The sequence below is a fragment of the Carettochelys insculpta genome, chromosome 18 (genome assembly GCF_033958435.1).
Source record: "Carettochelys insculpta isolate YL-2023 chromosome 18, ASM3395843v1, whole genome shotgun sequence".
Classification (NCBI taxonomy): domain Eukaryota; kingdom Metazoa; phylum Chordata; order Testudines; family Carettochelyidae; genus Carettochelys; species Carettochelys insculpta.
This window is the reverse complement of record NC_134154.1, coordinates 5,521,453-5,537,473: the sequence shown is the minus strand read 5'-3', so window position 1 is coordinate 5,537,473 and position 16,021 is coordinate 5,521,453. Positions and strand designations below refer to the sequence as shown.

The window sequence follows — 16,021 nt, the reverse complement described above, 5'->3', positions numbered from 1 at the left end:
GCCTCTTTACCGCCCCCCCACCCACCCACCCACCTTTGTTTTGATTAATAATGATTTGAAACAGAAAAACAAAAAATAAGTAGGCTGGCTCCCAAGGGCAGCCGTAGATTCCTCCAGCAAAAGTTAAAGGAAACAAAATCCCCTGAGGGTATTTATAAGTAGTTGGGGAGATGAGAGAAATCCTAGTGTTCACACAGCAATTTAAGGCCATAAAAGACTAGGCACGTAAAAACCTGCACCCACCTCTTCCCCCCCACAAACATGACCAGCAGAATTCAGTGTGACTTTGGACAGTGTTTCCCATATGTACTTGGTGCTATAGGTTGGATGTCCCTGGTCTGGTACCCTCAGGGCCTGAGCGGTGCTGCACCAGGGAGTTTGCTAGATCAAGAGAGGTTACTGCTCCCCTGCTGGCCACAGGCCCCTGCTTCCAGGCTCCCCTGTGGACCATTGACCCACTCCTGGCCACCAGCCCCTGCCACTCATTAGGGTGCCTGGCACCTGGCTCTGCTGCTGCTGGCTTGGCTGCAGCTTCCCAGCCCCAACCGGGGTTCCCCGCTGTAGTTCCCCGACCACCTCCAGCTTCCCTACTGCCAGCCGGAGCTCCCAGCTGTGGTTCTCCAGGCAGCACCAGCTTCCCAGCCACTACCCACCCCCCCTACTGCCAGCCCGACAGGGACTCACCCCAGACAGCCAGACACCAAACTGCAGACTCCCAGCTGGGTCTTGCTCCCAAGCGCTGAGACTTTCTGGTCCAGCAGTCCTGCCGGATCACAGATATTGCTGAACCAGAGTATCCTGGCATTCAGAGGGTCAACCTGTGGTTTGCATGGCTGATGCTTTATAAGCACCGAAAAGGAACAGGAGGGAGAAAAGCGCTGATCCGTGGTGAATTTCACACCAGAGCAGAGGCCAGCAAAAGGACTTTTCATACCCCTTAGAAGTCCTGTTTTGTGGGCTGGAGTGATGCAGATGCTGATCCTTTGGTGCAGGGTTGAATTTTATGCCAGCAGTCTAAGAAATAGTTACATCCTGGTTGTCATGAATATTGGAAGCTGGGGATGAGACAGCTGTTCTCCTCTCCCCAACTACCTGCTCTTACACCAGGCTAGGCCCTCTGGCCTTCAGATGTGAAATATGCAGCACTGTCAGTGTGTTTCCTGAAGTTGCCTCTTACCTGAGTGTTGCTGAAGTAGGTACTAGGTTAACCCCATGGATGGCTGAGCTGGGTATAGAACGCATGTCCCAGACACTTGTGTGAACAGGGTCTCTAGCTAAAGAAATCATGTGGCCAAATCCCAAGGTCCTTACTAAGGCAAAATTTCCCATTGAGTTCAAATGGAGCAAGGGCCATGGGATTTGGCTCACTGAGAGCCGGATGTCAGGGATGCACTGATTTTGTTATGACTTCTGGAGGTGTTATTGGACATTTGAATAAGGCAAGGAGAAGGGAATTGGGCAGGGAGAAAGGAAGGGGCAAAGGAGAGAGAACCTGGATCTCAAAATCCCTTCTCAGAGTGGACATAAAGTTTCCAGAGTTAACGCAATTTTAAAATGTTAATGTAAGGAGAGGAATTTGCAAGGGTCAGGGGAGATTTAGCAAAACTCTTTTGCATGTGCTTACACTTTAGCATGTGGTCAAGTCCTGTGGACTTCCATGGGGCTTGATTATGGTCTTAATTTCTGTGCTGCATTGAATCCTAAGGGAGGAATGCATAGATTCTCCAAAAGACTTTGCAGTTTGCTGAGAACAAAGGCCACTTCTGAGCCAGACTTTAGCAAAGCTGAAGCAGAAGGAAGTAGCCCAGTTCTTGCAGGCACCCAAGTGGGGACTACTTTGGAAATTCTGGGAGCAAACAAAGGCACATGTAACCAGTTTCCTGGCAGGGAGAAGGAGGCCCATTAATTTTTAGGACCTTGATAGGATGAGGGACCAGACAGATACCCGTACCTGCAGAATCCATCAGCATCCTATCCTAACCCAAGTTTGGGAATCTCAGCTAGCTTCCTCATCTTGAGGCAGGAAGTGGGTGAGAAGGAAAATCTAGGTTTTTTGCTAACACCTAACATATTGGTACCCAAGTTCTCATATGTGTTCAGGCACTAGAGCAGTTCAATGGGAATTGGACAGGACTGCATTGAAAATCCCAATCTACATTAATAGGAACAGGAAATGATGCTCCTGTGATCTTGTTTGGGGACCAACAGCTAAGTTATTTTAACACACAAGATTTGGGAGCCAATGGGTTGATTTTCCAACACATGAATTGCTTGTGTATTCTGGGCCCGATTGCTCCCACTGGAGTAGGTGGTGAAATCTCCTATCCAGCGTGTGGGTTTGTCACCAGTTCTGGGGAAATCCTCTGATGGAAGATGGGAACCTTTGTTTGCTGGGAAAATTTTGTTCTGTGCAAAATATTTTCTATGTTCCAACCAGCTCTGCTTGAAAAGTGTGTGTGAGGGTCCAATAAAAGGTGTCATGTTAACACCCTGGTTTTGAGATCACCTTTGTCCCCAAAGCATGGCCCCCCAGAACAAAGGGTGTGATGCAGAAGCTAAAGCACTGGACAGTGGCTTGAGAGATTTGGCTTCTGTCCCCAGGGTTGCCTCTAACCTTCTATGGGTCATGTCCCTCTCTGTGTCTCAGCCTCCTGCCCTCTTAAATGGGGTTGGTGAGTCCTCCCTTAGAAGAAGTGTCATTGCTTAATATTTATAATCTACTTGGAGATCCTCCACTTCAAAGGTCTACTGGAGCGAAGTGATTGTGATTAAGCTTGGATCGTCATGGCCTGTGCCATGTTTTGACAGCTTTTCCTTCACAATAACTCCATGTTTGCTTTAGCGGTCAGTGATTTTAGCCTACTGTTGTTGTGGTGTCTATTTGTCCCCACCACTGAATCCAGTCCTACCACCCTACTGGGCAAACTCTTGGATTAGACTAAGGGTACCTCTACACTTACCCTAAGACCGACACGGTGGTGGCTGATCTTCCAGGGTTTGGCTTAGAGCCCCAAGTGGGGGCTGTGCTAAATTGGACCATCAGGGCTCCACCGTCGACCTGGTACTCCTGGCAGTTGTGAGGGGTAAGGGAAGTCGACAGGAGAGTTTCTCCTGTCAATCTTCCGCTGTGGGGATGGCAGGAAAAATCGGTTTAGGATACATCAACTACAACTACCCAATTCACCTAGCTGGAGTTGCATCTCCTAAATTAATTTTTCCCCCATAGTGTTGGCCTGGCCTTAGAGAACAGCCCACTGTAACGGGAGCGGGAGGGTAAAAGCAGGTAGGCCTGAGACAGTCCCACCTCCCTGGCTGCAGAAAGTGTTTTGGGAAGCTTGATGTGAACTGTGGCTTCTGGTGGATCCACGTTTGTCCTGACCCCAGTGGGGAATCAAGGGGCTTCTGTTAGGCAGGATTTGCAGCCAAGGCTAAAAGCGCATAGCCTTAAAGCATTGTGATACCCCTTTCACCCGTGTCTTTAACTCCCCCACCCATTGAGGACATGGCCCTGGAGCTGTAGTTCCCAGCGTCATTTGCAATAAAGCGATGTACCTTGTGAAGATGTTTCATTTAAACATCTTAAGGGCCCTGATCTTGCAGCCCAGTTGCATTCCATGGGCTTCTGCCAGGAGAAAGGCTGCTTGTCCAAGTCAGCACTGCAGGGCTAGGGGGGCTCATGTTATTGATTAAATTAGGTCCCACAAAAGATTCTCAGAGATCCTCTGATAAGCAGCAGCACATTTATCACTGTCTTTGGGCCACACCCACCACCAAACGAACTGTTACTGGGAGCACAGCCCAGCTCCCACAGAAGCCAGTGGCAAAACTTCCACTGACTTCAGTGGGATTTGGGTGAAATCAGCAAGGAGATGTCAGGGTTCCATCTGATAGCCACAGAATTTTGGCCCTGCCCCGACACTGCGCCTCATGCATGTGGGCCCTCGAAGCCACAAAAACCCCACTGATGTCACTGAGACGCCGCACCATAGCAGTGCTTTGCCCGCATGAAGTCCCACTGAACTCAGGGGAGCGGCTTGTGGCCTGAGGCTTTATCCAAACAGATGAGATTGCAGAAGCAATGCTTGTTGTCTCCACTTTTCTTTAACACCCCTCAAGGGAAGTACTTTTCCTTCCTTTTTTTTTTTTTTTAATTTCTCTCAATTTTATTTTATTTTTTGAACTTCAGTGTATCCGTGGGCCACCATGAAACCAATGGGGATTGAAATCAGTGGCTTTTCATCCCAAATAATCAGCCTAGAGGAATTTACTAACCAACATAATTAAAAAAGAAAACAAAAAAGACGTCTTGAAATTTAAATAGAAAAGAGTCAAACATTTGACGGTGAGGATGTGAAGAGAGGGTTTATGTTTTTTCTTGTAATTTGAGACTCTAATGATGGACTTATGTTGCCCGCTCTTCCCTTTTTCTTACACCTTACCTACTAAAGGAGGAATTCTTGATTGGTAAGTGGATGCTATCCGCAAGACACTAGGGAATTTATTAGAGGTCACTCGAGAGAATTAGCTGTATCTTCTACAGGGGGAAAAAAGCACACAAAAGAAATATCTGTATTCCCTTTATTTCCAGAGGGATTTTAATTTTCTTTTTTTTTTCTTTTTAGTGCACCCACCCACCCACACACTTTTGTCTTTGAGTTTCAAAGTGCTATACTCATTTGTTTGCTAATTTTCCCTTTATACATAAAAAGATTTTGTTTTGTTTTGGTTTTGGTTTTGGTTTTGGTTTTGGTTTTGTTTGGTTTTTTTGGTGACATTTGAGTCTCCTTATTAAGGAAACTAAAACAAAAAGTCAATAATTTAGAATTGAGTTCTATTTTTGTTTTATTTCCAATGAATATGTAGGGGTTTTTTGGTTTTGTTTTTTGTATGTATAGTCCTGTTTCTTTTACCTTACCCCCCCCCTTTTAGGTTAAATAAGGGCTGTTAATTTTTAACTGCTTTTTTATTTGTTTATTTTCTTCCATTCAATTTTTTAAAATTTTACTTTTGTTTCCCTTTATAAAACCCTTTTGTTCAACATGGATCGCATGCTAATACTCTTTGCATGATTCTAAATCTTCCAGTTATCATGTCAGGGGGAAAAGAAGTTTCTTCTTTCTGTGGTTTTTTTCAGGGATATGTACTTTTGGTTTTTGGCTTCTTTCTTTGTTTCTTTCCTTTTGTTACAGTGCATCATGATGGTAAAATTTCTTGGTTTATTTTTTTAAAAAAGTCAGACAATATAAAAACACAACAAAACAAAAAAGTTCAAACAATGCCAAACGGATTTTTTGCTTTCAGATCTCTCAGTCAGGGTCATCTGCTGACCTCTTTACCAAAACAGACAGCCCGCTTGGCAACCTAGCCAGTCGGAATGGAGGGTCCCATGAATCTGACTCAGGAAACGATACTTCCTCCCCTCCCTCCATTCAGACAAGCTCATCTAGGCCTAAGGACAGCCAGGAGAGAAGAAGCCTAGCCCACAATGGCTTTGGCCAGGCCCTCTCGCCAGGGAAACCCAAACTGGCCAGCAGCGATAACAGCTCTGATTCGGGAAATTCCTTCACCAGTTGTTTTTCCCAGAGCAAGGGAACAACTTTGGAAAATCTCTCTCCAGACGCCCAGGGACAGGATCAAAGGTTAGTGCCTGCCAATAGCCGGTGTTTGCTATGTCTGTCCTGGAATGACTCAGTGTCTTCTGTTGCAGGTGGCAAGCCAAAAGCAATGTATTTCTGCTCCCCATGTGCTTACCCATAATTCAGGCCCAGCAAGTCTGTCATCCTGCCTCCAATAGTGGTTTCAGAGAAAAGTGAAAAACAACCCACAATGCACCTGGGCAGTGGTGCCGTGTGTGAAATTCCTTCCTGATCCCTGTGGCACTCCATGTATGCCACGAAGGATGAGGTTTGATTATGGTAACTAATCCATTAAAGCTTCTCCTCATCCCTCAGCCTCCGCATGCACCAGCCACAGCCCCCCGTCCCCAAGGCCACTCATGGAACATATACACTTACCAGGAGATCGACCCGGTCAGGGTTGATCTTCCAGGGTTCAATTTCACGTGTCTACTGGGGACACACGAACTCGAACAATCAGGGCTCGACAGCCCGCCCCTGTACAACTCATTATCATGAGCAGTAAGGGAGATGGACGAGAGCGTTTCTCCCATCAACCTCCCCCTGTGAGCACAGCCGGATAAGTCAATCCTAGATAAGTCGATTCCCGCTATGCAATTGTCATAGCAGGAACTGCATATCTAGGATTGACTTTCAGGTCTAGTATAGACCTGCTGTCAGAAGAGCTTCCTCTTGGCTCAAGCTACAGGCACGAGCCAAAGTCTTAGATCCAAACACTGGGGAATTCATCATCTTCTTCTAGATGTGGCTTGAGTGCCTCTCTCATTGAGATGTTGTGACCTAGTAGAAAAAGAGCAGGAAGGGTCACTAACACATATGGGCCACACTTCTGAAGGCTGAATGGAATCACAGAACCATAGAACACCAGAACCGGAAGAGACATCGAGAGGTCATCAAGTCCAGTCCCCTGCCCTCCCAGCAGGACCAAGCACCATCTCGCCCATCCCTGATAGGTGTCTATCTAACCTGCTCTTAAATATCTCCAGTGATGGAGATTCCACAACCTCCCTAGGAGTGATTAAAGACTGTTCTGTTTTATTAGCTATTCATGTTGGGTAAGCAGAGCTGTATGATGACAAGAGTCACAGGGAGAATGGTGTTAGTCTGCATCTGCAAAAACAATGAGAAGTCCTGTGGCACCTTAGAGACTAACAGATGCATCTGACGAAGTGGGTCTTTGCCTATGAAAGCTTATGCTCCAAAGAATCTGTTAGTCTATAACGTGCCACGGGACTTCTCGTTGTTTTTGCTGAGCTGTAGGCATTTAAAGCTTTCCAGTCCATTCACTCCTCTGGCCGGAGTCACCGGGCCAAATGCTGAGTGTCCCTGCGCAACTGCCTCGGGCCTCAGGTGCGGCCAACGTGCTGCACTTCCTCCGTGTAGAGAGAGCTACGCTGTGAAGACCCTGGGAAGGACAAGCCTTGTGCGTTACTTTAGCTCTGCCAGGGGAGCAGGGGGCAAAGACCAAACCGGAGCTGTGCTCACTACCTGTCCACAAGGCCCATGGAAAGGTGGGACGCAGCATCAGTTCCTCACCTGCAGGAGATGCCCCTGTCCAGCAGCACTTTGGGGGCTTCCTCTTGGTCCCTCACATGCACTTTTTGAGCATATTCTCTGGTGCCTGGACTCAGTGGCACAAACAGTGCCTGGCAGCTGCCACAGCTGGAGCTAGGAAGGACAGACAGACAAGAATGCATCCAGCCCCTCTCCCGCACATACACTCCCTACATCTCCCGGGGAGTGTAGATGTCCCCGGGGCAGCCTTGGGAAGAGGGTCTGGGGCTGGTGCATACAGAGGCTTACTGCAAACGGGTCATGAAGCTGGGCAGGCCTCAGTGTTTTACCTGTAAGACGCTGCTCTGCTCTCAGCTACGTGGGTGCAGCTCCCATTGCTGGGTGGGACTCGCATTCACTGAGCACAAAGCAGAATTCAGCCCTTAGGGTCAAATCCTGCTCTCACATTGAAATAAGGCTGGAACCAGAGGGGTCCTTCCAGCTTCACACAGGTATAACCTGACACTGAAATCTGAGGCTGTGCTAGAGGCTGATTCCACTCCAGTTTGATAAACGCAGCTAAGGGTTTTAAGGGGGGGCTGGAAGCAGAGGTGATAGGAAGCTGATATGGGCCAGTAGAGTGTACCAGTAAGAGGCAGAAACTGTGCAAATAAGCAGGTGTAGTCTGGTACACCCTACCAGCAAGGTATTTAAGCCAGTACAGTGTACCAGAAAGCCACTGTAACACCCCCAGCCCCTACACAGAGCTGCCTCTCCAGAGACCGGGGCTGGGGAGGGCAGCTGGGAGCAGTACAGCAGTTAGAGGAATGGCCGGCAGTTCCTCCAGATAATGTGGGATGAGGAGTGGCAGATTGTGGGGGCCCCAGGCTGGGGGCAGGGCAGAGTCCCATGGGGAGGTCATATGCCCCCCGCTAGCTGGTGTGTCCCCCCCCCAGTGCGAATAAATTAATTTTACTTTCACCACTGGGTGGAATTTCCATTGACTCAGGCCCAATAAGCAAAAGTCAGTAGCACAGGCACCGGCTCTGGGGCTGGAGCACCCAAGGGGTTAAAAATCAGTGGGTACAGAGCACCCGCTGGCCACTAAGCTCCTCCCCTTCCCCACGTCCCGCCCCATACCCCTGCTGATCAAACCCTGCCCTGCTCTCCCAGTGCTTGCGGAACACCAGGGACAGCTGATTGACAGCATTCCGGAACCTCGGGGAAGGAGAGGAAGGAGCAAGGAGGGTGCGTGCTCAGGGGAAGAGGCGGGGCGTGGGTGGGGGCTTAGGGAAGGGGTGTGTGGGGCTGAGCGCACCCCAGCTGGAGGGGAAGCCAACTCCTGTGCAGGACTGGCTCTCTGGCAGCATCACCGCTTTACCACAGCGTCACCGGGCGGGGAAATGTCGTTTGCAGAGGGTTCCTGTCCCCATGTCTCGCCTGCTCGGAGGTGAAGAAGCAGAGCCCCCTGCACCTGCCTGACCGCAGCTCCCCACTCAGACCGTGCTCCCGCAGCGAGTCCTACACCAGCACCGGGCGCTCCTCCCGGAGCTCCAGTGGCTCCGCCCACTCCCGCTCCTCGCGCCACAAGGCCACGCCCAGCTCCTCCCGCAGCAGATCCTGCTCCTCAGGGAAAAGGTGAGGCCCAGCCAGGGGGCTGGCTGTGTTACCACTGGCTGTTGCCTGTGGGGACAGGAGTGGGAGGCCCAGGAACAGGCCAATGACAGTGCAGCGTGGGTGAGGCTGAAACAGCCCAGCAGTGGTGAGATGGGCCTCTGCAAGGATGGACAGGGAGATGCCTAGTGGTCGACAGGCTCGTTTCCTTCCAGGGTGAACAAACCTTTATTAGAGGCTGGGCCGACACAGTTAAGCTTGGGGCCTTCTTCCCGGCTGAGCAGCAGTGGTGAGAAGAAGCCTGGTGCACCGGAAGTCTCCCTTCTCAGCTCTGGTTGGATTCATCGTTTTCTGGTTCTTGTCTGTTCCCAGGTCCTATTCCCGGTCCCCCAGCTACTCATCCAAGTCCTGCAAAAGAAGCCCCGAGAGCAGGACCTCCAGACCGCGGCGGAGCCCCAGTTACTCCCGCTACAGCCCTAGCAGGTACGGCTGTCACAGTGCCCTGGCGCCAACATCCTGTGCCTTTGCGGCACTTCCATTCGGGTCTGCAGGCAGCGCCGACAGCCACTGCAGGCCCCGGGGCAAGGTGGGAAGGGGCTCTGGCTTCACATGGCAGTAGAGGTGGGGCCTAGGGCTTTCAGTCCTCAACGCCGCCCAGTCTGCAATGCTGTCCCCACCCACACGCAGCTGTGCGCAGTGCCATGGCAGTTTTAAGGGGCCCAGTACTGCAGGCCTCTGTGAAACGCTGGCCCCTTTCTCTTCCCCCTCGCCCCCCGTTGGCAGGGCTGGGGATCTGGCTGCCTGGCACATTGTCTGGCCCTTGAATGCAAACATGGGGTGAGACATGCCTCGTTCCCGAGGTCAGCACGCTCCTGCTCTGGTTGTTTGGGGCGTATCTCCGTACGTGATGCCAGCCGGTTCCCCTGACGCTGATTCTTGAGCGCCGAGCAGGTAAATGAGCTGAAGGTGGCAAGACTCAGGCTCATGGATTTCTGCAGCTCAGCCCTTCCCCACTAGACTGGCCTCCGCTCCTCGGCTCACCTGGGGATCAGGCAGCGACAAAGGCTGCAGTAAGCCTCTGCTGCGGGGGGGTGATGGGAAGAGAGATACTTACTCAGGGCTTTGACGGACTAAGTGCTTCAAATGTGCGCTGAAATGAATGGGTGAGGCCTGGGGAGATGCGCTGCCTTTCCTCTGACCCCTCCCAGGCACAGAGGTCTCATCCGTCCCAAGCTGTGGCTTACCCCAGACGCAAAGGGCCAGGCAGATTTGGAGCTGCCAACCCGCAGGCCTCTTGGAGGGCTTGAGCCATGATCGGAGAAGGATTTCCTTGGCACAGGAAAATGTAGAGTTTCCAGTTTGCAGCCGTTAGCAGCAGGGATTTGGAAGGGAATGGTGGGGCGCAGTGAAATGCCCGAAGCATGTGGGGCTTATGTTGCCTGATGGGGGCCGAGGCAAGGGATAGCTCAGGGGTTCGAGCATTGGTCTTGCGAACCTGGGGTTGTGAGCTTAGCCCTCGAGGGGGCCTTTCAAGGGTTAGATTTAAAAAAAATCTGCCAGGGATGGTACTAGGTCCTGCCATGGGTGCAGGGGACTGGACTCAGAAGCTGTGTCTACACGTGCATGCTACTTCGAAGGAGCGGCACTAACTTCAAAATAGCGCCCGTCGCAGCTACATGTGTCGGGCGCTATTTCGAAGTTAACTTCAACGTTAGGTGGCGAGACGTCGAAGTCGCTAACCTCATGAGGGGATCGGCATAGTGCCCTACTTCGACGTTCAACGTTGAAGTAGGGACCGTGTAGACGATCCGCGTCCCGCAATGTCGAAATTGCCGGGTCCTCCATGGCGGCCATCAGCTGGGGGGTTGAGAGATGCTCTCTCTCCAGCCCCTGCGGGGCTCTATGGTCACCGTGGGCAGCAGCCCTTAGCCCAGGGCTTCTGGCTGCTGCTGCGGCAGCTGGGGATCCATGCTGCAGGCACAGGGTCTGCAACCAGTTGTCGGCTCTGTGTATCTTGTGTTGTTTAGTGCAACTGTGTCTGGGAGGGGCCCTTTAAGGGAGCGGCTTGCTGTTGAGTCCGCCCTGTGACCCTGTCTGCAGCTGTGCCTGGCAGCCTTATTTGGATGTGTGCTACTTTGGCGTGTAGACGTTCCCTCGCAGCGCCTATTTCGATGTGGTGCCGCGCAACGTCGAAGTTGAACATCGACGTTGCCAGCCCTGGAGGACGTGTAGACGTTATTCATCGAAATAGCCTATTTCGATGTTGCTACATCGAAATAAGCTATTTCGATGTTGGCTTCATGTGTAGACGTAGCCAGAGACTGCCCAAGGTCCCTTCCAGTTCTATGATATAGCTGCAGATCCATGGGCTGTGGTGAAGTGCTGTTTAGATAACAAGCCCCACTCAAAGGGCTCCTTCCGCCCCGTGCGCTCTGTCCGACGTATCTCAGAAAGCAGCGGTGGCTTTCTCACAGAAATGCACATTGCTCTCTGTGTTTCAGGCAGTCTGAGCTCAGGCGGGTTGGAATCTAGAAGGAAATGAGCCCCCTCTGCCCATGGGAAAAGTTGCATGTTGCTTCAGCTAAGAAAGGAGCTCTTAGCCAAGGGACGCCCTGGCCAAAATCACTTAGCAGAGAGCCACCGCCGCAGCCTGGCATTGGTTTTAAGGGCTTATGCACAACCAATGCCAGGAATATAGAAGCAGGTTTGTCCATGGGTAAGATAAAGGCTGTCATCCAGATTCTGCACAGGGGGAGGTCAGTGCTGTCAGCCCAGGGAAGTGCTGGGCCAGTACTTAAAATGTGTACTGGTTCTTTTCACCCCACACTGTCTCAGTGCCTTACTGTGAACAGCGATTTACATGGCACTGCTGAAATGCAGCCCCCTCTGGGGTGGAAGCTGTTTGCTAAAGCACTGCGATGGGAGTGGTGGTGATTTAGAGAACACGAGGTCAAACACCTGCTTGCGCAAGGAGTGCCCTACGAACGGTATCATCCAGGCAGAGCAGACGGTAAATCAGTTCTCAAAGTCATAGAGCAAATGATATGGAATTCAAGCCAAATAAACTGGGGGGATATTTTTTCAGGGGTTCCGGGTGTTATAGGAACAAAATTCTGAACTTTACTATGTGTGGGTTCATAGTCCAAGGGATAGTTTGTACCCCTGGGTGGAATGTGTTCTCTCCTGCCATCCACAGAGTCACCAAGCCCTGTCAGGCAGACTAACTCTTGTTTTGTGATAAGAAAAGGGCAAGGCAAGAAAGAACAAAAGTCAGGTTTCCAGGAAGGAGAGCATAGTGGGTGTGACCTGCACAGCAGGTTGCCTCTGAGCACTAAATGGCAGCTGCCTCTATAGCAGAGCTAGGCCCTTCTTCTCCAGAAAGCAAGCCATGACTATATCCTAGAGTTAGTCCACTCATGCCAAGTGAAACTCAGTCAAGGCTGCCCAATTGCCTCATCAAACCCATGGGTTGCACAGCTAATCCCTAATCGGCTTGGACTGGGGGCAGGGTTTTGACCCTATTGATAAGGCCTGTCCATTGTTTGGACTGTGCCAGGAAACCTTAGTCTAGGCACTCAGGGCATGTGTCATGTCTGTGAGGAACTTGGAGTCACTTTGGCCAGGATTTGGCCCATGGTCCATCTCCCAGGCCAAATTCCTCCTACCACCCTTCTTCTAGGGTAAGGCCAGTTGTTTTCAATACTGAGAAAAAAACGCAACTCTACAGGGCAGTAGCCAATAAAATAGATTAAACCTGCCTGGAAACCAAGGCAGCTTTGTCCTGTTAATGTGTACGGTGACGCTTATCCGGTGGGTATGCTGTACTTGCCGAGTACCTAGAGGTGCGTGCTTTGAATGTGTAGCAAAATGCACTTGGAACGTAGGCAGTCTGGACTGCTGAATGGTTTCAGACCTTTGCTAGCAGGTTCTACTAGCCCAACATATCACCAGGTGCTGTCTCTTTTTTTTTTTTTTCCCAATCCATGGGCAGAATAAATTTTGTTCTGCGCATGAAGACACATGCAGATGTGCCCCACTGTAGAAATACGTGCTGCAGGCTGGGGGTGGCTGGGGGCACTCTGGTAATCAGCCGGGAACACCGGTCATAACCATTTTGCCGTGGTGTGCTCTTGGCCCCTTTCTGCAGGGCAGTGCGCTGCAAAGGGGCCCCCATGTAAACAAGAACCAAGGCTCCATACTGAACGCCTCGCCTTGCACCCGGGGAAAGCGATATGTGAAGCCAGGTCACCTCCACTCCTGGCTGCCCCTCACGGAGCAGCAGGCCGGATTTCAGAGACGCATGGGGAAACTTTCCCAAAAATCACTAGACGGCCTGTGGCGCCTGATAGACTAACCGACTTTTTGGAGCATAAGCTTTCGAGAGCAATGCCCCACTTCTGTGCACTGCATGCATCTGACGGAGCGGGTCTTTGCTTGCAAAAGCTGATGCTCCACAAGTTCTGTTAGTCTATAAGGTGCCCCGGGACTTCTCGTTGTTTTTACGGGTACAGACTGACACGGCTACCCCTGAGACTTTCCCAAAATGCAGCAGCACCAGCCTGCAAGCTGCTGCTGTGTTAGCTGTGGGCAGCTGAGGCCTGCGGAACAGGGGTGCCCCCACAGAATTAGCACAGGCCTGTCACACATGGCCAAGCCTCACAGTGCTGCATCCATCCTGGCTCAACCTGGACCGGTGTGGCTGTATAGCCCCAGGGGGTGTGTGCATGCGCGCGTGCCTGCATGCGCGCGCGCACGCGCACACACACACACACACACACAGAGCCCTTCTTGGGCAAGCAGCTGCACATCGTTGCTGGTTATGCATCTTGTGCCTGCTCTGGGAGTGGGAGGCTGGTAAGGTTCATTTTTCAGTGCCACGAGAAGAGGCCTGTGTGATGGGGTTCAGGGGTCCCCAGTCTCTGCACCCATCCGCAGGCAGGAGTGACTCTCCCACAGCAGGTTTATTAGCTGACAGGGCACAGTGTCATACAGAGGAGTCAGTACAGCCGGCAGAGACAGCCAGTCCCATCCATGCTGGGGAGGGGAGGCCCTGAGGGGCCCCCGGAGCCGGGGCCTTGCCCCCTCCTTTTTCTCTCTCTCTCTCCCAGCCCAGCCTCACTGCTTCCCAGCTGCCAGTTCCAATTCAAACCCCTCAGGCTCCACCTCCCCCTTTGTCTGCAGCCCAGAGGTGTCACCTGGACCCCTCCGTTACCCTCAGCAGGAGCCCCCCACCCTCTGTGAGCCCCTCGCGTACACCCTCCACTACGTCACAGCCTGCGCTTTGGAGGTGAAGGGTCGAGGTTCTAGCCCCACCGCTGAGCCCCGTCTGCCTCCCCCAGCGAGTCAGGCGGCTGACGGTGCAGGGTGGAGTCAGGCTGTGATCTCTTCCACCCTGGCCCTTCCTCAGGGAGCGGGCGAGAGAGCACAAGTCCGGCCCCGGCGAGAAGGAGCCCCAGCGGGAGCGAGCCAGGCGGCGGCGGAGGAGGTCCTATTCGCCCATGAGAAAGCGCCGGAGAGATTCGCCCAGCCACCTGGAGGCTCGCCGCATCACCAGGTGAGGGAACAACGTGGGGCTCCTGGCCCCTCCCAGAGACACCCAGGCTCAGGCTCAGGTGCAGCTTGACTAGGGATCTGCTCTGAGCCCACACCCCCGGCAGCACTGCCCTGTTGCGCCCCCTCCTTGTGTGCCGTTGCCTGGAGGCTTCGCACCCTGCCTTCCATTGAGCTCCAGGGCCCGGCACTCCCTCCCCACTCCCTTATGTCCCCAGTAACAGCCCCCGTCTTCTCCCTTTGCCCCTGCAGCGCCCGGAAGCGCCCCATCCCCTACTACAGGCCCAGCCCATCCTCCTCCAGCAGCGTCAGCAGCTACTCCTCCTGGTACAGCAGCGCCAGCCGCTCTCCCGGCCGCAGCCGCAGCGACAGAAGCAGCCGCAGCCGAAGCTGGGGCAGCAGCAGCGACAGCGGCAGGAGCCGGAGCTCAGGACCGCGCAGCAGGAGCAAGAGTTACGACTCGGTGGACAGTTACAACAGCCTGCGGCGCTAGGGCTTCCCCCTCCCTGCCATGCGCCTCCGGGTCGTCTTTCCTCTCTCCCCACCTCCCCGGGGCTAGAGCCTATTTCATGTTTGTATTGCGGCACCCCCCAGCGCCCGGTTGGGCAGAGGCAGTCCCGGCTGCCCCCGAGAACAGAGGGGCGAGTCACAGAGCGGGGCAGAGGCAGAGGGCTCCCGCCTTGGAGCGGCCATTGATGGGAAGCCCGCCTCCCAGCCCATCTCCAGGGGGGCTTTTCCCAGCTGCTAACCCAGAGTGCGTTTAGCGCCCGGCCGGCAGACAGCCAGCTCCGAGTGTTTGGTGGGGGAAGAGGAATCGTGTGGAGAAACTCATCCTAGGGGCTTTCGGCACAGGCAGAAAAAGTCTGGGTGTGGGTCTGGGTCTGGCCCCACAGCTACTGCGGCCAGTGGCGACGCTCCCATGGATTCCAGCATGCAGCTCTCCAAGCACTGCTGTGGGGTCTCTCCCCTACCACGGGGAAAACCAGAGGCCGCTGCAGGATCGATTGCCCTTCGCTGGAGGTGGCGTTCACTCGGTGCCCTTCCCCCAGGGCGGAGTAGTCAGTGGCCGTGGGTCGGCCCGCTCCTGCTAGGCGTGTGGAGAAAGCCCTTCCACCTCCCGGTGGGTTGTGTGGAAGTGGCTGTACCTTCCCCTGCCCCATGGTTAGATCAGGCGTGTGGCAGGAAGGCTGCTTCCTTCGGGCAACTCTGCTGTGCAATGGCATTCGGCCTGCAGGGCGAGTGGGAGTGCAAATTCCAGCTCCTTCGGGCTACCACGTCAAAGGCGTGTGGGAAATTCGTGGGTGTTAGTATGGAGCCTCTAGGCGCTCCAGTCTTGGGCCCCGGTGTGCTGGGTGCTGTACAAACGGGATGGTCCCTGCCCCAAAGAGCTTCCAATTTGTCGCATCGACGCCTCTGGCCCTCCCTGCTCTCGTGGTGGGCAGCTCCCATGCAAGGCAATGCCTGGCCCAGAGCTACTCCAAGCACAGAAGCCTCACGGTAGAGATTTGTTGTTGTTGGGCAGAAAGGAGGAGGACGACCCCATCAGCAAGGAGCAGCTCCATGTTTAATGAAAGAAGAACGCCTCTCTGCCGTACTGCCCGGGCAAGATACTACCACGCTCCCTGCTGCTGCTGAGTGCGTAGCGGCCAATCAGATCAGGACTCTGCTGTGCTAGGCACTGTACCATCATAGAGGAAACAACAGTTCCTGCTCCCAAGATCTTGCAG

At 53.1% G+C, this 16,021-nt stretch overlaps 1 protein-coding gene across 1 annotated transcript in view; it reads left to right on the top strand.

The window, feature by feature from the left end:
• The window catches only part of SRRM4 (serine/arginine repetitive matrix 4), a 118,464-nt gene extending 103,677 nt beyond the window's left edge, over positions 1 to 14,787 (top strand). Inside the window, exons 9-13 of the mRNA XM_075012847.1 lie at positions 5,302 to 5,639; positions 8,547 to 8,768; positions 9,117 to 9,227; positions 14,152 to 14,298; positions 14,547 to 14,787. Of these exons, the coding sequence (XP_074868948.1) occupies positions 5,302 to 5,639; positions 8,547 to 8,768; positions 9,117 to 9,227; positions 14,152 to 14,298; positions 14,547 to 14,787 (1,059 nt within the window). The remainder of the gene's footprint in view (positions 1 to 5,301; positions 5,640 to 8,546; positions 8,769 to 9,116; positions 9,228 to 14,151; positions 14,299 to 14,546) is intronic.
• The last annotated feature ends 1,234 nt before the right edge of the window (positions 14,788 to 16,021 follow it).